Below are 24,910 nucleotides of genomic sequence, written 5' to 3'. Positions count from 1 at the left end.
CACTAAGAAGGATATATACTAAATTCAAGGTTAGCCCAGACTACACAGAGTCTCATATAGTCTGGGTTAACCTTGAATTTAATATGTATCCTTAAGACTCCGTGTCAAATCAACAACAAAAATAATGTGTGAACAACTTAAGTGACTATTATTGAGGAATAGAGAGAATACATGTGGACTATCCACACAATGGAATGCCATTCATCAACAAAAAAGAACAAAACTATGAGTGTATGTTACTTCATGAATCAATTTTTAAATAATCATGCTAAGTGAAAGAAAGGCAAAAAATACATAATACATGTTCCACTTATATGAAAAGACAAATGTATAAAATAGGTAGAGATTAGCAGCTGCTTGAAGTTAAGGGCTTGTCTGCAAGTGGGATGCTTAGGAATTGATGTAAATATTCTAATACTAGATCACTGAAATGGCTGAACAACTCTATAATTTATTAAAAATCACTGAGACAGACAGTGGGCTTAAATGGTATGTACATTATATCTAAGTAAAGCATAACAGAAATGCAAGGACATGAGAATATGAACATTATCTGATAAGGGGATGAACACAAATTACCTCAAAGAACAAAGGAGCCCAGGACAGCTGAGGATAGTCCATTCTGAAGACTAGGAATGGCCTTATCATCCTTCCTCAAAGTCTCTACCAAGCATTGCTCCTGAAAATGAGGACCAGTACGCCTACCCCTCTTTCATATCAGCTTCAAAGTAATGCATTTTCAGGCACAATTTTAGAACCACCTAACCACTCCCTGAAGACTACAAAACAGCTTAGTTTCACTTTCATACACATTATTTTAAGCATAACAACAAGTCTGTATGCTCAGAGTATGGCGGTTAGTCTGTACCCGATTCACAGAGCTTTACACCTTACTACCTATTGACTATGGTGGTTGTAGTGGTAATGGGGGAAGGGATGCATGTGTGTTTATAACCTTTCCAAAGTAATCACATACCAACAATTTTTATCAGTTTCTCTCTTGTAACCTCTGATGTCATATGACTGTAAGACCCAATCCACAGACAGGTGATAACTGAGCAAATGCTTCTTAAAATTCAACCAATTTACTTTGACATTCTGTTTTAATGTTTAATCACCCTTAGCTGCAAGTTGTCCATTTTGCTGATGCAAACCATTCCTCTTTGCCTTACTTCCATCCCACCTGGAGTGGAAAAATTAACTCTCTTTTATTGCCAGAAGGAAGATATCATGGAAGGATGAACATGGATACAAGCACTCTCACCTTTGTTTCACTCCGGTCTTTCCTATTTGATGCTATTTAGTCTCCTTCAAGTTACAGCCATTCATTTTCTTAATTCTTCTGAACGCTCTGCTACTTTACACCTTCTCAATCATTAGAATACTGGGCATTGAATTCTAATAAAATGCCAACTGTAGCAGAGGTGGCTGTTGCCAAATCCTCTGGAATAAGTCATTCCCAAACAAACAAACCACGATAGAAGAAAGGGGCTAGGTTATACTTAGAATTATTACAAATGTTAAAAGAACTCCTGGGTGATCAAGAGGATATGCCAGAAGGGCACATGCATTTTCATTTCTTTTCTGAAGAGGAACTCCAAAGCACTTTTTTGTCTTATTTTCTAAAAATATCTGTTTCCAAATCCACATTCCAACAGGAATCACTTTGTTTCTACCTGAGTCCCTCAGCTGCTCAGTGGGACCCTCTGAAGAGGTAGTTACATAAAGCTCCTACTCTCCTAAAGAGGGTGCCCTGCTGAGAACCTCATCTCCTGGGCCCTTTTCACCATGTCCCTGGAATAACTCCAAGTGGAATAAGAAAAGTGGAATGGAAGCCTTTCCTTCTAGAATGGCTGGTAGGAAAGAAGCTGTGATCCAAGGGCTTATTCCTGAGTCCAGGTTACAGTTTCTCAAACCACAATGCCATATATCAGAGGGTGGTGGGAAGTAGCTTGGGGTACATCCAATAGGTATGGCTAGAAAGATGGCCCATCGATCTTGGCTGGGTGGTGGTGGTGCACATCTTTAATCCCAGCACTTGGGAGGCAGACTAGGACAGCCAAGGCTACACAGATAAACCCTGTCTCAAAAAACAAAAACAAAAACAACAACAACAAAAACAAAACAAAACAAAAACAAAAAAGAAAGAAAGAAAGAAAGATGGCTCATCCACCAAGAACAGTGTTGCTTTTCAGAGGACCTGGTTTTGATTCTTAGCACCCACCTAGGAACCCAATCATATGTAATTCCAGTTCTGAGGGATTGGATACCATCTTCTGGACCCTGGACAATGCATGCACATGGTGCACAAATAGACATGCAGGCAAAACAACCATACCCATAAAATAAAATATTGTTTTCAAGATAGGGTTTTTTCTGTGCAGCCATGTCCATCCTGGAACTAGCTCTGCAGACCAGCCTGCCTCAACTCAAGAGATTTTCCCACCTCTGCCTCCTGAGCTCTGGGATTAAAGGTGTACATCACCATCACCTGGATGAATTTAAAAAATATATATAGGGTAATTTGGGGACTATTTCTGAGGAGGTGATCTATTGAAATGTTAGGGTGACAGTTTCATTAGTATGTTCAAAGCAGCAGGGTAATGAAAGGATGCAAGAACAGGAACTTGTTTGAAGCCAATCTGGAAACTTCAGTACTTAAGAAAGAAACAGAAACAGAAGGAAATGGAATTCTATCCCACTTCTTTTCAATTTGGGTCAAGAGAACATCAGGCTTGGCCCCCATATGAACTGGGATACAAGTCCACATTCCTTCATCACCAGGAAAACTTTGGTGAGCAAGTATGGAAGGTTTCGCTCCAGAAAAAAAAAAAAAGACTGCAGGAGGACTGACCCAATTCATAAACAACCAAATTGTACCAAAGTTCAAAGTCCTAGTGAGTAATAAATACATACTTACCTGACCTGACCTTTTACCCCACTTTCTAAGTGATTGGATGGGTCCTGCACTGCCAATTGACTTGTGGAACAAGTGATTTTTAATTGTTTTCTTGGAATCAAAACCAACAGGCATGATTTTTTAAAAAATCATCAGTGTGGGCTGGTAAGATGGCTCAGCCACTAAAGGTACTTTCCGCTAAGCTTGATCTGAGTTCAGTGCCTGGTACTCACATGGTAGAAAGAGAGCAATGACTCCAACATACATGCCATGGTACATGCCTCCACCACCCTGCCATACACATTTGAAATAAACGAAAATATTTTTTTAAAACCTTTTTGCTACATATATGATCATCAGTCAAGCATTTTACTAATTTATATAAATATGGCCAAAAATCTTAAAATGTAATACTTACTATGTTCTTTTGAGTAACCATATCCTGAAAAGAAACAGAAAATATTAATATAATTTTAAAGTCAGTTCTCATAAGGCAGTATTCTCCCCATTTTAAAGGGTTAATCATTTGGTTTCCCCTCTGAAAGCTTCGAATAGAATGAAATTCAAACAATAATATTCAGATGCTAAGGAAAACTGATCATAATTGATTTTGTTCTGCAACTACTGGGAGAGATTTATGCTTATAAAAATGCTCTCATATGTATCAGAGACTTATTTATTCATATATACTTTAAGATCTCACTTTGGGGTACTCAATGCCCTGTCTTGCCTTGCCAGAGAAAAGCATGAATTCTAGGACGTAAAGCACTGGGCTATGCTTCAATTTGGAACCACTTCTTGAATGGACTAATGTGAAGGCTTCAGGACATGCCATGGTCAACCTTCTCACAGAATGGTGTTGTTCAAAATAGTCCTGGTACCCTACTAGAGATGTATAATGACAATAGGATTTGTTAGCAGCATGATGGCACTTGATTGCAACATTTTTTTTTTACTCTAAACCCCCATATATCTTTAAAAGGAATACATAATTAAATGGCTTCCCTATAAAACATGTATTAAATATTGTGACATTCTGTTTTCTGATAATAATAGTCTCCTGCTTTTGGTATTAGGCATACCTGGCTTGTCATTTCCATTTTAGGAAATATTTGTACTATTAAAAAAGTTTAAAACTTTGCAACACCTACAACTATAAAAAATTAAAACTTATCTAGCTCATAGGATTTTATTGAAGGCATTGCTAAGACACAGTTGAGAAAAAACATAAAAGAGAGAAAATAAATTCTAACTATGTTTCTCAAAATATAAATATAAATTTTCATATTTATAATTTCTAAAGTTTTCTAAGCACAACTAATTTAGTCAAAAGAAATTAATATATACAAATCTAAAATAATTTAGATTGGTTTAAAGTCTTTAGAAACTATTCTATAATGTAACTTATACTGACAAAAATTTCTTTTCTCAATCATATGAATGATTCCTATACTCCTGAGATCAAGTTACACAGTAAAAATTTATGTAAAGTATGTGTAAAATTTACTATATACACTTTACACATCTAAAACAGGTAGCATTTCTTGCAGGAAATAATCTCTAATCATTAAAGAAACCAGAAAAATCTGGTTTACTAATACATCTCAAGAAACCTTAAACATCTAACTTTGGTATCAAACTGTACTGCTATATACTCATGATTTTTAGCACTGAGGGAACTGAACACTTAAGGATGATGTCTGTGAAGCCTAACTCTCTAAACCACTGGTTCTCTTCCATGGTTGTATATTTGGAAGTTCTAAAAGAAAAAAACCTTGTGTGTGGGGGGGTCCCCCTAAGAGACTGTGATTTAATTGATCTGGGCGTGACCTGGGCCTTGGGGCATTTACCTGCTCTTTGGGTAATTTTAAAGGCCAGTCAAGATTGAGAGGTGTGGCTATAAACAAACTAATACATTACTCTTAAATTGATTTCACATAGACCAAGATTTCCCAGATATTGCTAAGATATTCAATATTATTAATAAAAGATGAAGTTTGGAATAATTCCCATCAGGAATTTACAGTTTATTAATATAAACATTTTAAAGTATTATGATATCCAAGAAAGCTTGCATAAAGTTTACAAAAACCACATTTTTAAAATTCTCAATAACAACTTAATTATGCAGGAACATACAGGTTTCTACGGTTTATCTTTACTTTCAGATTAGCGGAAAATGAAATATTGATTATGTCTTTGCTATTTTTGGTTCATTTTGAGTAACTGTTAGGTGTCTTAATATGATTTCTTAAGCAAACTGAGGACTAATTTTTATAACACGTTGGTTTGGTTCACAATGCCCACAAGGGGACTCAGAGCCATGTGTTTACATCAATGGAAACTAACAGATTTTTGCTTCTACTTCAGTGCCTACAAAAGCTTAATATAAGAAGGATGCTTACACAGCAGGCAGAGGGTCATCTGCAGAAACCAGCAAGTGTGGTGGGAAGGAAGAAATTCTATAAGTAATTCTTTAGTACATTTCCTAACCTCCAATGTTCTAAGTTATATTTCAACTGGACATATTGTGGCAAACAGTGCTCCTTACCTTCAATGACAGAGCAGTGTCGGCATCAGTATCATAGTACAGAATTACATTATTAGCCATGTCAAAACTCTCTCGGACTCCAAGATGGTAGAAAAGGGAAGGCTGTCTGGAGATATCACTCATGTCCACGATGGCAACATCTGAGATGAACAAGGAGACAAGAGTTGAGAGAGCTGAAGTGATCTGTGTACTTAATTCTTCTACTTGATGTTGATCATCATTGAGGCTTATCGCAATTTGCATGGCTATCATCAGCTTTTTACATAAAGCGAGGAATTATTTAATTAGGATTACCTCCCATGAACTATAAAAGGAAAGCCATAAGAATTCCAAAAGAATAATGAAGAAACATAATATGTGTATGCATGAGTGAGTGAGTGAGTATAAGAGGGAGTGTAAGAGTGAGAGTGAAGGGAGGGGAGGGGAGGGAGGGAGGAAGGGAGAGAGAGAGAGAGAGAGAGAGAGAGAGAGAGAGAGAGAGAGAGAGAGGGAGAGAACAGGGAGGGAGGGAGGGAGGGAGGGAGAGAGAGAGAGAGAGAGAGAGAGAGAGAGAGAGAGAGAGAGAAAGAGAGAGAGAGAGAGAGAAAGAACAGGGTCTCAATATGCTGCCCTGGATGGATGGCCTGGGACACACAGAGGTGAGCTTGCCTCTGCCTCCTAAGTTCTGGGATTAAAAGCATGTGACACTATACCTGTCTTGTTTCCCTTTTTTTTAAAAGACAGAGTTTTTCTGTATAGCCTTGGACTCACTTTGTAGACCAGGCTGGTCTCGAACTCCCAGTGATCTGCCTGCCTCTGCTGGTATTAAAGGCATGCGCCACCACTGCCCAGCTTGTCTTCCTTTTTAACTGCTGAGAATATACTCTCATTTAAAACTTGCTAACAGATTTGTTTTCAGTGGTGGTTTTTCTTATGAAATAGATATACAAAGAACACACGTACCTATTAATGAAAGGTAATGAAGTGAACCCCATGTGCTTAGCATTCTAATACTAGTCAGACCCTCACATATCCCTCCATTCTGCCAGAGAAGACTTCCCTCATCTATGTACCACTTCCTTGCATATATGTGCATTCTATAAGCTGAATATCTGCATGTCCACAAATTTCATGTGTTGAGACCAAACCCCTCATGTGGCAGTATTTAGAGATGATGCCTTTGACAGGTCATGAGGGCTGAATATGCATGAATGAAATCAATGTCCTCTTCAATGAGGCTCCAGAGAGTTGAGCTGTCCCATTCTACACCAATGAGGACACCGAGACAAATGCAGACTGTGCTCAGACATAGAATTTTCTGGTACCCAGCCTCCAGAATTGAGAGATAAATCTGTTATTTTCAGGCCACCCAGGCTATGAGAGTTGGTTCCAGCAGCCTGAAAAGACTATAATACACACGGTTTATTGTTTGGATTCACATGTCTCTGAACTTTATATCCATTAACTATCACAGTTGACACACTGATATTCTAGTGTTTGATGTGACTTAACCAGTTTGTCTCAGTATAGTCCTTACTTTTTCATTTCTGTATTAGTTTCCATTGCATGATGACTAAATCACAATTTCTTTACCCCATCTACACATGGAGATTTTAGTCAGTTTTTTTTCCTCTTTCCTATTTCAAGCTGTTACGATGAGCATTTCCGTGTCATGTCTACTGGTTCACCTTAGCCATAAAAATGTTCCCTGAAGTTGTGACCTGTCATAGTAGAGGGGCAACTAGTTGCATCAATTGCAGCATATTAAAATTTGTTGCCATTTCAGAGCTTTTAAATTTCAAGGGTGTGTAAGGGTGTGCTTGTGAGAGAGAATCAATATCTCTCTCTCTCTCTCTCTCTCTCTCTCTCTCTCTCTCTCTCTCTCTCTCTCTCTCTCTCTCTGTGTGTGTGTGTGTGTGTGTGCGCGCGCACAAAAGCTCCATGTCTGAATGATGGGAGCTTCTTCATCACATGTAGTAGAAAGACATGAATGAGTGTTCAAACCTATATTTGTAATGCTATGGCTCACAGAAAGGCCATAAAAGTACTGATGAAACACAATAGACTAGAGCTGTAGGCAGGAAAAAACGAAGTGCAAGTTAAAGTCATACCAGCTCCAAGCACCACTGGTTCTGTACTGAGACACTGAAGATGCAAGGGCAAGTGCCACTAAACCCTGGGGTGGTGGGCATTTTATTCTCTTAAAAGATGAACTGCCACCTGCAGGCCAGGCATTGTGCTCAATACCAAGGATACAAGTGTAAATAGGGCATAATCATTTTCCTCAAAAAGCTTTTATAGTACAGGAACTGAAGAGATAGCTCAGTTGGCAAAGTGTTTGTTATATCAGCATAAGGACCTGAGACCAATCCTCAGCACTCACATAAAAAAGCCAGGCATGGGCTGGGGGTGGTGGCTTATGCCTAATTTAATCCCAGCACTCAGGAGGCAGAGGCAGGCGGACTGCTGTGAGTTTGAGGCCAGCCTGGTCTACAAAGTAAGTCCTGCATGTTAGCTAGTACATACTTCCCTAGGTTGAAAGGTGGAGAAAAGTCCATCCCTAGTTCACTGGCCAGCTAGCCTAGCGTAATCAGTAAACTCAAGGTCTTAGTACTGATTCTGTCATAAGAAACAAAGTGGACAGTTCCTGAGGAATGGCAGCCAAGGTTGATTTATGGCCTCCACATGTGTAGGCACTTTCCCCACAAATACACAGAAGGGGGAAGGGAGGGAGGGAGGGAGGGAGGGGGAGGGGGAAGGGGGAGGGAGGGAGAGGGAGGGAGGGAGAGGGAACGAGAATGAATATGAATGATGCAGGTGACCAAAAGGAAGTGGGTATAAAGTTTCTATGCCAAAGGCTAAATGAAAGAATGACACATTAACTGGAGTGTAATAGAGGATGGAAATGAAAGGGAAGAATGTTTTAAGAAGAAAAAAATGTGAAAAGGGCCAGGGGTAAAACAGAATGCAAATGCTAATATGGGAGCCAGAACACCTTTGGAGATGAATCTGGAAGAGTTACTAGGTAACAGGTGGTCAAGGAGTCACAAAAGGACTGGATTCTACCTTGAGACAATGAGGAGCCTGTGGTAAGGTTCTTGAACCCCTTTTTATTATGGACATACACAGAGTATAGTGAAATTCCAATGCTCCTCATCTCACAAATTATAAGCTCCAACCAGCTTTTATCTCTACTGCCACCTACACCATCCCCTTCTGTACTCATTTGAGCAAATACTAGATGTCGTATTGTTTTCTCCTTATAGGTTGCAGGATGTATGGCTGAAACATGAGAACTTGAAGAAAAAAATAGTATCAATGTATCACCTAGAGTATTTTATTTTAAAATAGTCATAAAAGGTTTTAACACAGGAGTCTATCATATTAAAATCCACCTATTAGAGCTTATTGCTAATAAAGAACAAATGTATATATTAAGGAAATGCTTTACAACTCAACTGGGTCACTATCTCAAATGGATAATTCTGTTCTCTGCAGATATATTCACAGAGTGAAAAATAACAGCAGAATATATTAGGTATTCTGCTTACCTGAGTTTTTCCCTGGACTCTATTATTTATCAAAATTAAAGTGTTTTATAGGGATATTACTATAAGAGGCAACAATAATGCTAATTCCAAGGCCATACCAACTACCACCGTTAGAGGAAAAGAAGTAAAGAGAAGAAGAGAAAAAAGAGAGTGGTGAGGAGAGACTAAGCACAGAGCTGAAGGATAGGAGTCTTTAAGTTACTCAGTCCATTCCTGTATGAAGTTCTGAACCTGATGGAGTGACCTTTTAAGCAGACTAAGTTTTCATCTGATAATGCAAATTCCTTCCTTTCTGCACTGGAATCTGGATACTGGCCTCACCACCTCTAGAAAGGTGGCCTTCTGTGTCTTCACCCAGGTCTTGGATAGAAACTCTCCAGTACTAATTGAAACTAGAAAGGTGAATACAGCTACGTAGGAAGACAATGGCTGAAGGTTTACAAATTCCCAGGTCAGCCTGAGCTATACAGCAAAACTGTCTCAACAATTACCCCCTCTCCAAATTCTAAGTAATTCTTATGTTCAATAGTAAAAACATTTCAAATAAAAAAAAATCAAACAGGGTTTCACTATGTAGACCAGGCTAGCCCTGAACTCATAGAGATATGCTGCCTGTCTCCCAACTGCTGGGATTAAAGGCATATGCCACTATGTTGGGCTCATCAAATTTAAAACTTTTACTTGACTAATATTTGTCACTCAAATGAACAGACTGAATTCACTTTGAGGATTTGTGTTTAAACAAGATTTAGAGCATTTATGACACTAATCCAGTATTAGGTTTCTAAATACTAATTCTGATAAGGCACCAAACTGAAATTTTTTTAAGAGGCCACCAATCCAAGTAATCGCAGCACTCAAAACTCAAAAGACAGGAGGACTGCTGTGAATTCCAGATCAGCCTAGGTTACAAAGTAAGACTGCATTTTAAAACAGAAACAACAACAACAAAAAAATCCCATACAGTTGAAAAGAGGAGAAAAGAAAAGGAGAAAGAAAAAGAGACAACTAATCCCTTCAAATCTTTACTTATGACAACATTTATAAGCTTTACCACATGGAAAATACCTGCAGACATCTCAACTGAGTTTCAGAGGCCTTTTAAAGAAGACAGGTAGGGAAAGGGCTGGCTTCACTTTGCAGGTGGGGGAAATGAAGCACAAAGCCATTAACAGACTCCTCAAGGTCACTTAGCTAGGGCAGAACAGACAGGGCTCAACCTCACCTTTTCTGGCCCCAAGTCTTTGGCTGGCCAGGGCCTAGATGAGGCTCACTACTTTTCTGACTCACTAAAACTGAGCTACCTGGGAGCAAAACAATTTATGTATCAGGCTAAATCTTAGGTAAACAGATCACTGATTCCAAAGGAAGAGATAAAATGAAGGTTTTCATTACTAAATGCACTCTGTGCTCTTAGCAACCATTACTTTCCAGTTTCTTCCAGTTAGTTCCTAGTGATGCAAGCCAGCCTTTGAGGAGAGACTATAAAGCATAGCTCATCTACCCTAGTCATGAGGCAGGCACCCACCCACCTAGAGCAGTTAACACTCTTTAGGAAGTGATTCTCCATCAGCAAATGCAAAAAGCCAAGGCTTCAGTTGAAACCTCAACACTGTTTGAATTCACCATTGAAGTATCATAAATAAATATATATATATATATAATTGATATATAAATATATCAATTATGATTATTCCAAGATGTGTTACTGTGAAATGAGATGAAATATATATGATTTTAATTCATTAAAAACCCTTTAAATTCTTTTTTTTCCTTTATTAATTTATTCTTGTTACATCTCAATGGTTATCCCATCCCTTGTATCCTGCCATTCTTCCCTCCCTCCCATTTTCCCCTTATTCCCCTCCCCTATGACTGTTCCTGAGGGGGATTACTTCCCCCTGTATATGTTCATAGGGTATCAAGTCTCTTCTTGGTAACCTGCTGTCCTTCCTCTGAGTGCCACCAGGTCTCCCCCAAATAAAAAAAGCAGCTGGATGTGGTAGCCCATGCCTTTAATCCCAGCACTCGAGAGGCAGAGGCAGGCAGATCACTGTGAGCTGTGAGTTAGAGGCCAGCCTCATCTACAAAGTGAGAGTCCAGGACAGTCAAGACTACACAGAGAAACCCTGTCTCGAAAAACCAAAAAAAAAAAAAAAGCCTTTTGATAAAAGCTGCAGAAGATCAAGGCAGCCAAAATTTCAGCATGGACAAGGGCAGGGCTCTACCTGTTCCATTTCTAGCTAAGAAGCTTCTAGCAACTGATGGCTGCTTGGGAAGGGAGAGTCAGTTTTCATTAGCAATGTGGTCCCCTCAAAGGCTACTCATGCTTTAGTAGATGTCCCTACATATATGCACATATAGGCAAGTACTAAATAGATGCAGCGGGCTTTTTCTTTGAAAAAAAGAGAAAAAAAATATGGTGGCGCACGCCTTTAACCCCAGCACTCAGGAGGCAGAGGCAGGGCAATCATTCTAAGTTTGAGGCCAGCTGGGTCTACAAAGTGAGTCTAGGACAGCCAAGGCTAACACAGAGACCCTGTCTGGAAAAACAAAAACCAAAAACCAAACAAAAAAAAAACATATAAAGTTGGGAGAGAAAAGTAGTTAGGAGACTAGAAGAGGAAGTGTAGAGGAGGGAATAAAAGGTGGATTTTTATCAAAACACACTATATGCACTATAACATCAGTTTAAAAAGACCTCTTGATCAGTCTTAAACATAGTTTTGGTTTTAGTTTTTGAGACAGGCGTGGTGGTGCATGCCTTTAATCCCAGCACTCGGGAGGTAGAGGCAGGCAGATTATTGTGAGTTTGAGGCCAGCCTGGTCTACAAAGCAAGTCCAGAACAGCCAAGGCTACACAGAGAAACCCTGTCTTAAAAAATCAAGAGAGAGAGAGAGAGAGAGAGAGAGAGAGAGAGAGAGAGAGAGAGAGAGAGAGAGAGAGAGAGAAAGAGACTGACTGAGTGACTCATGGAGCACAGGCTAGTCTTGAACTTGCTGTGCAGCAATGGATGATGTTGAACTCCCCACCTTCCTTCCTCCATGCCCATAGGTGCTAAGATTTCAGACGTATATCACCATGCCTGTTTTTGTTAAATATTTTATAGGTAACAAATAAAACCATACTTGTTAGTGTAACTTGAAGGTACTGAATTTATGTGTCATGACATTAATGATATCATAGCAATTTGCCTCATAATAATTGTGTGCTCACACTGGCTCATGCCAGTCTTTAAATATACTCCAGATTGTCTGTAAACCTATCTTCCAGTAGAAAAAAAAAGAAAAAGGAATGATTTTAAATAATGTTTTTTTTTTCTCTAAACAAAGATCTGGAGTTCAGAATAACTTTTCTGCCAGAGACATTAAAAAATCTAATTAGAATCACTTTTCGGCCTTTTGGCTAAGATCAAGTGTAGTAACTGTTCTTATCAGTTTAATATCAGACATGTCCTCTATTTGAGAACGATAATGGATTTTTGGAGCTAGGAGTTGGAATAGGAGCTTGCTCCATCCACTCCACGCAGTACCTCCAGGAATGGTGCACCTCTAATTAGAGCCAGGCATGGTGGTGCACTCCTTTAATCCCAGCACTCAGAGGGACAGAGGCAGGCAGATCTCTATGAGTTCAAGGCCAGCCTGGTCTACAAAGTGAGTCCAAGATAGCCAAGGCTACACAGAGAAACCCTGTCTCCAAAAAAAAATCTAATTGGATGTATGTATGGTAATGTTGGTCCCATTAAAACTGCCTTTAAAATAAAAAGCTGAAGCCGGGCGTGGTGGCACATGCCTTTAATCCCAGTACTCGGGAGGCAGAGGCAGGAGGATTGCTGTGAGTTTGAGGCCAGCCTGGTCTACAAAGTGAGTCCAAGATAGGCAACGCTACACAGAAAAACCCTGTCTCGAAAAACAAAAACAATGAAAATAAAAAAATAAAAAGCTCACCTTTACTGAACAGAAGCCATGTCTAATGACTTCTATTATAATTAGAGCTGTCTTTATTCACTGTTCCTCATTTCTAACAAACTTCAGGTCAGGTGAGTACAAAGAATGCTGTGAAACGTCATTTAAATGTATTTTCCTATATTGTAAAAAGCAGAAAGAGCTAACCTACCAATTCAGTGTCAGAAAATCCATACTGAGTGCTATTATCACATGGGTAATATCACTTGCTTGGGTCGTTGAGATTTAACTAGGAGGAAGAAGGGTAAATTTAGGGACATCAAGAAACTCCATCCTTTGTCTCCTAGTACTTCATTTTTAAGACCAAAATAAATCATATATAAATAAACTGTGTGTGCCCACTAAGGTGAACAGATTTGCAGTGTCTAATTTTACTTTTTTAAACACCATGAAGTATTTGTAAAATAAAACATGGCATGACTTAGGGCCCTGTTTTTTGTACATGCATGTTGCTTTCCAACTAACAATGCAGAACAACATTGTGCCAGATTATACTGCAAGCAAAGCTGCAGTTTAAGGAGTTCCAATACCATCATTGTCATCCATGCTGTAACACTTCCACAGTCCCCTACTGTGGCTTCTCTTGTACATATTGCCTCAACGTTTTCATCTTCATCACATGGTATTTTCTTTTCATATTTCTTCTATTGCTTATAGAACAATAAAATGAGGGAAAATTTGAGCCTTATTTTTAGAAGGATTTTCTAAGCACAATCTTTTTATTCAAAAATTGTGTTGCATCACCTTTGAAATATATGCTATTTAAGTTGGACATGGTGGTACACACCTATAATCCCAGCACTCAAGGAGGCAGAGGCAGGTAGATCTCTACAAGTTTGAGGCCAGCTTGGTTTGCAAAGTGAATCCAGAACAGCTAAAGCTACACAGAGGAACCTTGTATTGAAAAAAAAGAAAAGGAAGAAAAAAAGAAATAAAGAAAGGCTATTTTATTTTAGAGCATAACTGTTTGCCATATACCACCAACCATGAATAGGTACATGAAGCTTTTCTTTTACAGAGACAAAATCATAGGAAACAGGTCTTAGATTTATGTTCTCCTCTCTTTGTCTCACTGAAGTGTAAGTCAACGGGAAAGGACTCAGGGATTTTACAACTATTTCTCCTACAATCATTCTGCTATCTTTCACTTAAGAAAATCAATTGTTCCTTCAAGATCACTAAACATTGGGACTTTTGCATGACTGCTAATTTCACCTAGTCTGTGCTTTATGTTTCCTCACTGGCATCTGTCTGCACAGCCTTTATTGAAGGCAACTGAATTCATTTGGCACTGATAACTCACTGCTGGATATAAAATCATCATTCTTTGTCCTTACCTCTTCTAGATCCATTGTATTTTCTCCTGTCTGATTTCCACTGTGCAATGAATGTACAGTGATTATTATTAGCATGGAACATACTTCTATAAGTCACAGCCGTTACAAAGATTTAGCTGCTTAGGAACAAGCAGCATTCTAGATACAGAATTCCCTTTTTAAAAAAATTTATTTATTATTATGTATACAGTGCTCTGCCTGCATATATACCTGCAGGACAGAAGAGGGCATCAGATTATATTACAGATGGTTGTGAGCCACCATGTGGTTGCTGGGAATTGAACTCAGGACCCCTGGAACAGCAGACAATGATCTTAACCAATGAGCCATCTTTCCAGCCCCAGAATTCTTATTCTCAGGACAGAGAACACTTTAAACAAACCCATCTATCTAACAAGGTTTGAAAATTTGGCTTTGTGAAACTAATGAATCCAATAGCCATTTTTTAAAAAAAATGGTAGTTGCTCCCTGTAATCGGAGTTTTGGTTTCTTAAAAAAAAAAAACAAAAAACTCAGTTATAGTATGTAAATATGTTTTTGTTTTGATCTCAAGTGTGGGATTTTAGTATGGGCTTCAGTTTTTCCACAGCTGATAAATGCCTTGTGGGGGTGTGGTCCTTGCTAGCTGCAGTTAGTTTAATTCTGAGGACTCTGAGGGTTATAAAGATGAGAACTCAGAGAGAAGGAGTGGCAGTTTAGAGAGGATGGAGAGAGAGAGAGAGAGAGAGAGAGAGAGAGAGAGAGAGAGAGAGAGAGAGAGAGAGAGAAGGTGGCAGCTTGGAGGAAACAGAGGAAGAGAAGGCTTTGAGGAATACCTGGAGGGCAATGCTCCAGGTTGGGGGGGCCTTCAATCGACCCTAAACAACTACCTTCTTTCTCTCATACCTAGTTTTGGGGTGTCAGAAGGGATTGGGATGGAAAAGGGAGGTAGAGGCAGTAAATACCCCAAATAAAATAGCATTAAAAACTAATGTGAACAGCTCCCAGTTCAGATAATGACTATTTGGAAGCCATGGCTTTATATATGATTTGACTGTGTCCCTAAAGGTTCATGTGTTGGAAGATTTTATGTCCAGTGTGGTGGTATAAAAATAGTGGAACCTTTAAGAGCTAGATCCTAGTATAAACTGGATAGGTTGCTGGGAACATTGCCCGTAGAAAGAACTAATGCAGTTTTCACTAGTTTCCAGTGAGTTGCTATTTGAGGGCTAACAGGAATAGTCTGAAATTAGACAGTAATGATAGTAATATAACTATGGATATTTCAAAACCCACTTAGCTTTATACTTTAAATAAGTGCATTGCATCCCAATAAAGTTGTCAAAAACCTAAGTACTAGAATATTCATAACAGCAGTACTATTCATGATTATGCCCAGAGAGAAGCAATTCAAATGCTTATTTATAACAGAAAACAAATAATTTGTGGCATCTTCTTGCACTGAAATACTATAGCAAGCAGTTCTTAATCGGTGGGTTACAACCCTAGGTGATCCCTCACCTAAGATCAACACAGATATTTACATTGCAATTCATTACAGTAGCAAAATTACAGTTATGAAGTACGAACAAAAATAAGTTTATGGTTGGAGGTTACCACACATGAGGAGCTATATTAAATGTTCACAGCATTAGGAAGGTTAAAAGCCACTGCTATAGAGATATGGCAAAGAATAAGCCATGGCTACAGTGATGTCATAGAGGCAGCCCACAAACAAACAATAAACAAAATGAGCCAGTCATGGAAAGATATAAATTTTAAAATTAAATTTATAAAAAAGGATAAAACCAGGAAAAACTCACCCACTTTTTCTATATATGCTGTATGTCAATTCAAAAGGAAAACAATAAACAAAAAAAAACAAACAAAAACAAAAACAAAACAAAGGAATACAAGTAGCACACACCAACCTGGCTTTTTTGTCTTTTTCTTTTTCTTCAGCACAGAACAAGAAATGAAGTTGAGGTGCAATCTTTAATCACCAAAACTCAGGGATCTTTTCATAAAAACTGCAGGAGACCATACTACATGATGAGTGTTTAAGAGATTTATCAAGAGTCTTAAGTGCACAAGGCACATTTACTCTATACACTGAGGTTTCTGGTATGGTTAGTGGTGGGAATTAGAGAGGAATTGTACAGAGAGAACTGACAGTGAGCATGCGCTCAATTCAAGCCACTAGCATTTATTGGGAGATATTTATCCTATGCAGGCATTTATTTGAATAAGACTCAGATATATTAAGTTATACAGCCAGAGAGACAGAGGCAGGAGGATTTCTGTGAGTTTGAGGCCAGCCTGGTCTACAAAGCAAGTCCAGGAAAGCCAAGGCTACACAGAGAAACCCTGTCTGGAAAAACAAAACAAAACAAAAAGTTATCCAGGAGTTATACAGCCAACAGATGATACAGTAGACTTTCAAACCATAAACCCAATGCATCACTAGCATTTCAAGGGTGAATGGGCTATTATGATTGGATTCATGTTGGTCTGTTTAGGCAGATTTTTTTTCTTCAGAAGGCAGACAGGCCATTAGCCTAAAGAACCTGGACTTCTGAGCCTTTAAAGTATAAGAAAGGAGGTAGCAAGAGTCCTGTTGCCAGTCTCCATATGTCAGACTTACCTTAGGCCAAGACTAGCCTCTCTAAAATTTTTATGCCAAGGTGCCATTCTCGGAATATCATTTCATTTGAAATGACATAGTGATGTGAATGTCAAAGTGACACCTGCAAGCTTTCAAAAGACTATATAGACCAGTATCTGCATAACTAAAACCTGAAAGGTGTTTTAGGCACACAGTCATAAAAATCCATAAACAGATCATCTAAATTAGACTGTATCAGGGCTGGAGATATGGCTCAGTGGTTAAGAGAACTAGCTATTCTTCCAAAGGACCCGAGTTCAATTCCTAGCACCCACATAGTGGCTCACAACTGTCTCTAACTCCAGTTCTAAGGATCTGACACTCACACCAATGCACATAAAAAAAATCAGACTGCATCATCAAAACCCACTAATAAATAGATGAATTAGCAAACCAAAATATGGGAGATGCTCATATCTCTGACAAAGCTCTTAAACACAAAATATATAAAAGGAGCTGACAATTCAACAAGAAGGTAACAACCAACTATTAGATAGGTAAATGACGTCAATGGAGACCTCAGAGAGAAAGATATATCCATATCATATAGAAAGGTGCATGACATGATTAACTTTTAGGAAAGGCATGTTAAATCCATCAATGAAAAACTGCTATACTTCTCACTAAAAAAGCCTAATTTTAAAATATCAACACTACAATGTATTGATGAGGATATGAAACTCATGCACTGGTGCTGCGAATATAAAATGGTATAACCACTTTAGATAAAGGACTGAGTCCCTTACATAACTGAAAATATACCTAATTCTTGAACTTAGCCATTTCACTTCTAGGTATTCCAAGAGGAATGTCTGCAAAAGACATACAGACGTTTGTAGCAGCTTTCTTTGTAACAGCCTCAAACTGGAAGCAACCCAAATGTCCATAACAGAATGGTCTGAATACATATTTGTGTGTGTATGTGTGTGTGTATGGGAGCACATGTGGAGACCAGAAGTTGTGTTGTGTCTTTCTTAACTGCTCTTCTCATTTTTTGAGGCAGGGTCTTTCACTGAACCCAGAGCTCAGATTCGCTAATTGGCTAGACTTGCTTTCACCACACATAGCATCTGTACCATATTCTTATGATGGAACAGTACTTAGCATTTTTAAAATGTCATATAACAATATAGGTGAATTTCAAAAACATGCTGAGTAAACGAAGCCACAAAAGATATACTAAGCACTCAAAGAAAGAATAAGCAGGCTACCAAGATGAGACTTGATAGCCTATGACCATATAGTGAGAGAGGAGGTCCCCCTAGGTCATAGACGTAGGGGAGGAGAATAGGGTGAAAGAGGGAGGAACAGGAGGATACAAGTGATGGGATAACAATTGAGATATAATCTGAATAAATTAATTAAAATAAATAAAAACTTTAAAAAGATATACTACATGAGTCCATTTATATGAAATACCAAGAAAAGGTAGCTCAAATCTACAGTGATGGTAAACAAGTCATTCTTTTGGGTCACGAATGGAGTAAAGGGAAAGGGAAATGGGAGGAGACATAGGTGGGAATATAACTCTTTACTATGATAAGAGTTTGAGTTACACAAGGGCTGGTCACTTTTCAATGTTGTACATTTAATTAATATAGTAATAGTATGGCTAGGGAATGGGTAAGGAAGAGAATAATAGAATGAGGGGGGATTATAGTTCTGCTGGAATGCTTGCATAGTATGTGTAAGGCACTAGATTCAATCCCTAGTATCAAAAGAAAGTTGGAATGTTAATAATTGCTGAAGCTTGGCTCTGTACATGCTTGAAATTTTCCATGTTAAAAATAATTTGCGAGTGAAAAAGGGGGTCAATATCAAATGCACCTTCTTTTTTCCTTTTTTCTCCTGTGAGTCAAATTCTGCCTGCCTTCTAGGCTACCCTCTCACAGACTGCCCTCAAAGCCAGAATGAGACATACTTTCAAGTCCTGCAATCCATCCCCCACCACCCACAACAATCAAGCCCCACCACCCACTAGGCATTTATGCCAAGCCTTGTCACACCCAGTAGCTCAAAGCCTGCCCAAAGTACTGGGACACATGAATTTTTCCAGCCTACACTGCAGTATTTCAACCCTACCCTAACTACACTATTTAACTTAGGATTTGAATAGCACCTATCTCAAAGCCTGAGACATAGAGGGCTTTAAATGTTTACGGCATCTACACCAAAACTGTTTGGAAGTTGAGGGCTAGGAATAAAAAAAAAAAATATATTCCCTGGTAACAAATACTATACAACCCATAAAGCAATGGACCAGCTCCCAAATTTCTCTATTTAGAATGCACTCAAGGTGAGCAGCTATGGTTCAATTAAATTCTGCAGCTGCAGTTTCTTTCCACACGGTAAGGGTTGAGGGACAGTCCAGATTCAATGTTGAGTGAATAGGATTAACAGCAGCATAGAAAGAAGGCAGCTCAGGAAAGGGCCACTAAAGGCCTGGTACATCAAAAAACAGCTAAGGTCCAGGCAGGGGCTCATGCAGTCTGGTTCCTGGAGTGAAAGAAAACATGGTGGTGCATCAAGCCACTCTCTCCAGTGAGGATGGAGCAAGCGAGGCAGCTTCAGAGTTACATACCCATCTTTAATCTCCTGCTATATTTATTTTTTAAGTAGCTGTGAATAACCAATAAGGAAACAGTATTGTTAACATTCTATTTTCATTCTATTGTCAAAGTCTTCTGTATCTATCCAGCATAAAATACTTTTGTTTTCCAATATCCTGCCTTATGTATGCTAGGCAGGTGCTCTGCCACTAAGGCACATTCCCAGCCCCAGGTGGAGTTCTTTTAGATTTTTCCGTTAGGCCATGGCTTTCCTGAAGCTCTTCCAATCAACCTTTTGCTAATGACACAAAAATCTAAGATACACACACATACACATGACCATAAAAAAAAACAGTATAAGAAAATCTAAGCCAGTGTTGAGCTGCTATGAGAATAGAAGACAGGAAATGCCTAATGTCACACCTCTATGATTCCCCAGGGACAGTTTAATAGTTGCTCTCCCCAACTAATCTTGTTCTAGAACAGCATTGTCAAGGAGACCTTCTACTATGAGGAAAACATTTTATCTTTGCCATTCCAAATACTGTCCATACTATACTGGCTGTTCATACTCAGCACTTAAAATGGGGCTATTCTATGTCTACAGATCATATTTTATTACATTTAAAAGAATTTAAATGTAAATGGCTACATGTGGCCAGAGGCTACCCAACTGGACATCCTGGTTTTAGAAATTTTTACACAAAACAGCCAATGACAGATTTCTATCTTTTTTTTTTTGGTGGAAAATACCAAAAAAAGCTTGTGAAAGTGGAGATCAGGAAGCCAGGAGAGTGAAGGGATGTGGAGATCATCTATTTAATCAAAAACTCACTTATGGCAATAGCATTGATAGAAATTATTCATGACAAGGGCAAGGAGATTCACGGTGTAGGCAAAAGTAAACAATGTGAATCCAGAGTGAGCAAGGGTGATGTTCAGGTTTGCTGTCCACACTGTCATACCCAATCTTTTCAAAGGAGCCTAGACAGCAGGCAAAGATGTACCATATACCATGTACAGGCATGTAAAATATACGCCACTAGGCCCAGAAAAGCAAAAGGCATTACACAGAAATCAACTTACTGTCAGTAGACAGGAGGGGAGGGATGTGTCTGACATGGTGTAATGAACATTTTACTTTTCAAAGAATCTGTTCAAACTCCATCTTGGAGCAGAATGAATAGAAGTAGAAAAAAACGAAGTGGTTCTAGGTAAAGTAGGCTCCTGAACAACTTCTCTGAAAAGATGTGATGCTCGAGTATACTCAACTTGGTCAGAAATGTCAACGAGAGTGTGTTGAACGGGTCCAGCTGTCACTTGTTTGAACAAGCCTAATGCTCCACCTCTTTCCAGATGGGAGTGGGTTTGGCCATTTGCTGTGAAAAAAATCTACATTTGGTCTGCCTCCAGGAAACAAGGAATTGAATTTACTGGCATTGAGGGGGTAGGGGGTGGGAGGGATGCTCAGTGGTAGAACCTGCAAAACATTTGAAAACACTGAGTTTTATACACGCACAACTAAGACACCTTTCCTGCTGTAAGACAGCATACCATGAATACTTTTTGAAAACAGCTCCCGATGTCTCTGCTTATGTGTTTTTAGGTTTAAGGTAGACACTTACTTCCATTTGACCAGAGGAGAAATGAAAGCACAAACATCCCCTGTTAATTGCTGTGTCACATACAACGCTGATGAATGTCATCCAGGTTCCACAATTTTATCCCCAAAGGTTAAGTAAGGAAAACAGGCAGGAAGGAACTGTTGTCAACTCAAAAGTGGTGACTTGAAAGCTGAATGGTTATGTCACACTCACCACAGGGAGCCTGGAAACAGTGTCCTGGTCTAGCAACGGATCACATTATGAGATTAAAAAGTCACATAGGGATAGGTTACACCCCACTATGTATGTGAAAGTGTGTAAAAACTCTAAGATTCAACACATACATGCTTGTCAGGCACTAATTGCCACTTCTGGTTGTAGAATTCTTCACCTAGAAGAATTAAACACTCCCACAGCCTTATCTTGGATGTCACTGGTCTGATGATGGGCACACTTTTTTTTTTTTTTTGCTTGTTTGTTTGAGGCAGAGTCTCACTTTGTAGCCTAGGCTGGCCCCAAACTCCGTATGTAGCAGAGGTTGGCCTTGAACTTTCAATCCTCCTGTTTCTGTCTCCTGAGATTAGCTGAGTAAGCCATTTTAAGTTCACAATAAGTTTTAACAGCTCTCCCAGATGATTACGGCAAGGAGCATGCATTAGGGATATTCCAGGAGAAAACAACGTGGGGAACGGGCTCAACATCTTAAGTCAGTGGCTCTCGACCTACCTAATGCCTTAATATAGCTCCTCGTGTTGTGGTGAACCCCCAGACATAAGATTATTTCGTTGCTACTTCTTATCTACTATGCGACTCTTGTGGGGGTAGCGACCCAAGTCTGTGCACTGCCACCTTGGGCGATAGTGTGTTTCTTAGGTTGTTGGCTATTATATATTTTTAAAAAAGAAAAGAAAAGAAAAGGAAAAGGAAAAAAAAAGCAAGGTGAAATGGGTCTAAAGTGCCAATGGTCTCAAACTGTGCAAAGGCGCCTTACTTGATCTACCCTGAAGAGGAGGTGGAGATTTGTCCTAAGCATTAATGGTGGGAGGATGGCAGGGCGGCTGCACGAGAGGGCCAGGGAAGAGAGTGGAGGGGTGGCAGGGCTTGTGAGAGGGCGAGGACAGCTGAAGGAACCAAGGGGGTACCCGCCCTCACCTGCGTCGTAGAAGGCATCAAGCACAGCTGTCTCTCCGAAGTCCAGTTCCCCGAAAGATACTGAGGTGAGGTGGGCGCCCTCAGCTTCGCAGGCCCTAAGCAGACACTTGAGCGCCCCGGCTTCGGGGCACTCGGCCGCCGCCCCCTGGGAACTTTCACTGCGCACATACACTGCCCTCAGAGCCCGGCGCGGTCCGCGCCCGCTCTCAGCCTCACCGCCTGCAGCCTCCACTGCGCTCTCGGGCCCCGCCAGCTCCGCCGCGCCCTCGGGCCCCACGAGCCCCGCGGCGCCCTCGGGCTCCGGAGACAACCTGCCCTGAGGCGACAAGCCTGCCTCTTCCAGCGCCTCAGCTGGGGCCGGAGCGCTGCTGCCTTCCTCCATGTGACTGGCCCGCGGGGCAGGCGGCTTCGAAGCTGAGGAGCGGTCCTCGCTGCACCTGCTGCAGAGGCGACGGATGGCAGCTGGAGGGACCGGGAGAGTGAGGTGAGCCCGCGGCGGGCAGGTGAAGACGGGTTCTCCAGCCGCCCGGCGGAGCGACGCTCAGGACCAGCTTGCCCCCGTGAGCCCTTTGAAAGCCCGCGAGAAAGAGGCGGGGGCTCGGACGTCAGGGCGGGTTGAGGGGGCGGTTGCGAGAGCCTAGGGGCAGGAACAGGAAGAGCGCCCCCTTCCGGCTCCCCCCTGCAGCGCCCCCAGCCCAGACGCTGGCCAAGCCAGGGATTGCAGTGTTTAGCTTGTTGGTTGGATGTTTTGGGTCCCACCTCACCCTTCCTTACTTATAACTTAACTGGCTTCCTTCCTTCCTTCCTTCCTTCCTTCCTTCCTTCCTTCCTTCCTTCCTTCCTTCCTTCCTCCCTCCCTCCTTCCCTCCCTCCCTCCCTTTCTCTTCTTTTCCTTCCTTTTCCTCTTTCTTTCGTCGTTTTTTCTTTTTTCCCCCTCAAAACAAGTTGAAACTTTCCACCACAGTAGACTTTCAAGGCACTAACTGAATGGCGCATGCCTTTAATCTCAGCACTAGGGAGGCAGAGGCAGGTGGATCTCTGAGTTCGAGGCTAGCCTGGTCTACAAAAAACGAGTCCAGCACTAGCCCAAGGGATATATCCCATGAAAGTCTTCACTTACCAGGAAAGTGGGACAGAGGGGAGGACATTCTATTGGCACTCTAGGTGAGAGAAGCATGGAAGAATGTGGAAATAGAAAGATCCAGAAGGTCCTAGAAACCCAGAAGAAGAACATTATGATGGGCAGATATGGGCCCAGGGGTCCTGCTCAAACTATGGCACCAGCCAAGGACAATACAGGAAGTAAACTTCAAACCCCTACCCAGATCTAGCCAATGGACAGGGCATTCTTCAGAGTTATGTGGAGAGTGGGGTCTGACTTTCACACGTACTCTGGTGCCCCATATTGACCACATCCCCTGGATGGGGAGACCTGGTGGCACTCAGAGGAAGAACAGCAGGTTACCAAGAAGAGACTTGATGCCCTATGAGCATATACAGGGGGAGGTAATCCCCCTCAGGAACAGTCATAGGGGAGGGGAATAAGGGGAAAATGGAAGGGAGGGAAGAATGGGAGGATACAAGGGATGGGATAACAATTGAAATGTAATATGAATAAATTATTCATATTTATTTGAGCCCAGCATTAGACTCAGGGCAAATGAAAACCCATTTCCCCACTTGCTATGATTCCATCCAGTGTATGAAAGGTACAGAATAGGCAAATCTAGAGTCAGGGCTGGTGTTTTGCTAGGAGCTGGTTATTTTGGGGCATGGAATGAAGTGATTTCTAATATATATATATATATTTATAGCAAGTCCAGGGCAGCTAAGGCTACACAGAGAAACTGTCTCCAAAAAACAAAAAACAAAAACAAAACAAAACAAAACAAAGAAAAAAGGATGTCGATAATCAATTCCAAACTAAATGCAAATTGAACTCCACATGGGGATGAGCACTGAGCATTTGGCAGCCATCCCTGCGAAGTCCATAGCCTCCTCGAGGTCTATCTTGCAGCCTTATTTGTTTTGACTTTGGTAGTGACTTTGACAAGTCATGGGAAAGGCACCAGCAATAAACCTTTGTTTGCCTGGAAAATAGACTCCTGTAAAAGTGCACTAACTGCCTGACCTCTGACAAGGCTCCAAAGACATCTTTTTGCACCTCACCATTTTAGTTTCCAGTATTAAATTATATTTAAACAATAGAACATGCTACAAGTTGTTATGGAGGGTGGAGTTTTTTCTTAATAACAGCTTCGAGATATAATTTACAAAACACCTAGAACAAAATGACTGGATGGATGGATTGTCAGTATAGTCCCAATTCTGTAGCCATCACCACAATTTTTAGAATACCTGACCCAACACCTCACACAGCAACCCCAGTACTTATTAGAAATCACTTCATTCCATGCCCCAAAATAAACAGCTCCTAGCAAAACACCAGCCCTGACTCTAGATTTGCCTATTCTGTACCTCTCATACACTGGATGGAATCATAGCAAGTGGGGAAATGGGTTTTCATTTGCCCTGAGTCTAATGCTGGGAGGAGGATTTCTGGGTTGCGTGAAGTGTATGTTTAACCTTCAAAGAAATTCGCTGCTTCCCAAAGCAGTTGCATCATTTCACATTCCAATGGCAGTCCATGAGCATTTCATTTCCTCCCTCAGCAACGC

General features: G+C 40.4%; 1 protein-coding gene across 2 annotated transcripts in view; it reads right to left on the bottom strand.

The window, feature by feature from the left end:
* MAP3K15 (mitogen-activated protein kinase kinase kinase 15) overlaps positions 1-22,806 on the bottom strand; it is a 126,991-nt gene extending 104,185 nt beyond the window's left edge. For both annotated transcript variants that reach the window (XM_084788541.1, XM_084788540.1), the window contains exons 1-3: positions 22,233-22,806; positions 5,451-5,590; positions 3,318-3,341 (exon numbers count right to left, since the gene is read on the bottom strand). In XM_084788541.1, the coding sequence (XP_084644667.1) occupies positions 3,318-3,341; positions 5,451-5,590; positions 22,233-22,614 (546 nt within the window). In that variant the 5' untranslated portion in view covers positions 22,615-22,806. The remainder of the gene's footprint in view (positions 1-3,317; positions 3,342-5,450; positions 5,591-22,232) is intronic.
* Positions 22,807-24,910: the final 2,104 nt, after the last annotated feature.

The sequence above is a fragment of the Acomys minous genome (genome assembly GCF_964271855.1).
Source record: "Acomys minous genome assembly, chromosome: 7".
NCBI lineage: Eukaryota > Metazoa > Chordata > Mammalia > Rodentia > Muridae > Acomys > Acomys minous.
The sequence above is the reverse complement of the archived record's forward strand: the minus strand, read 5'-3'. Positions and strand labels throughout refer to the sequence as shown.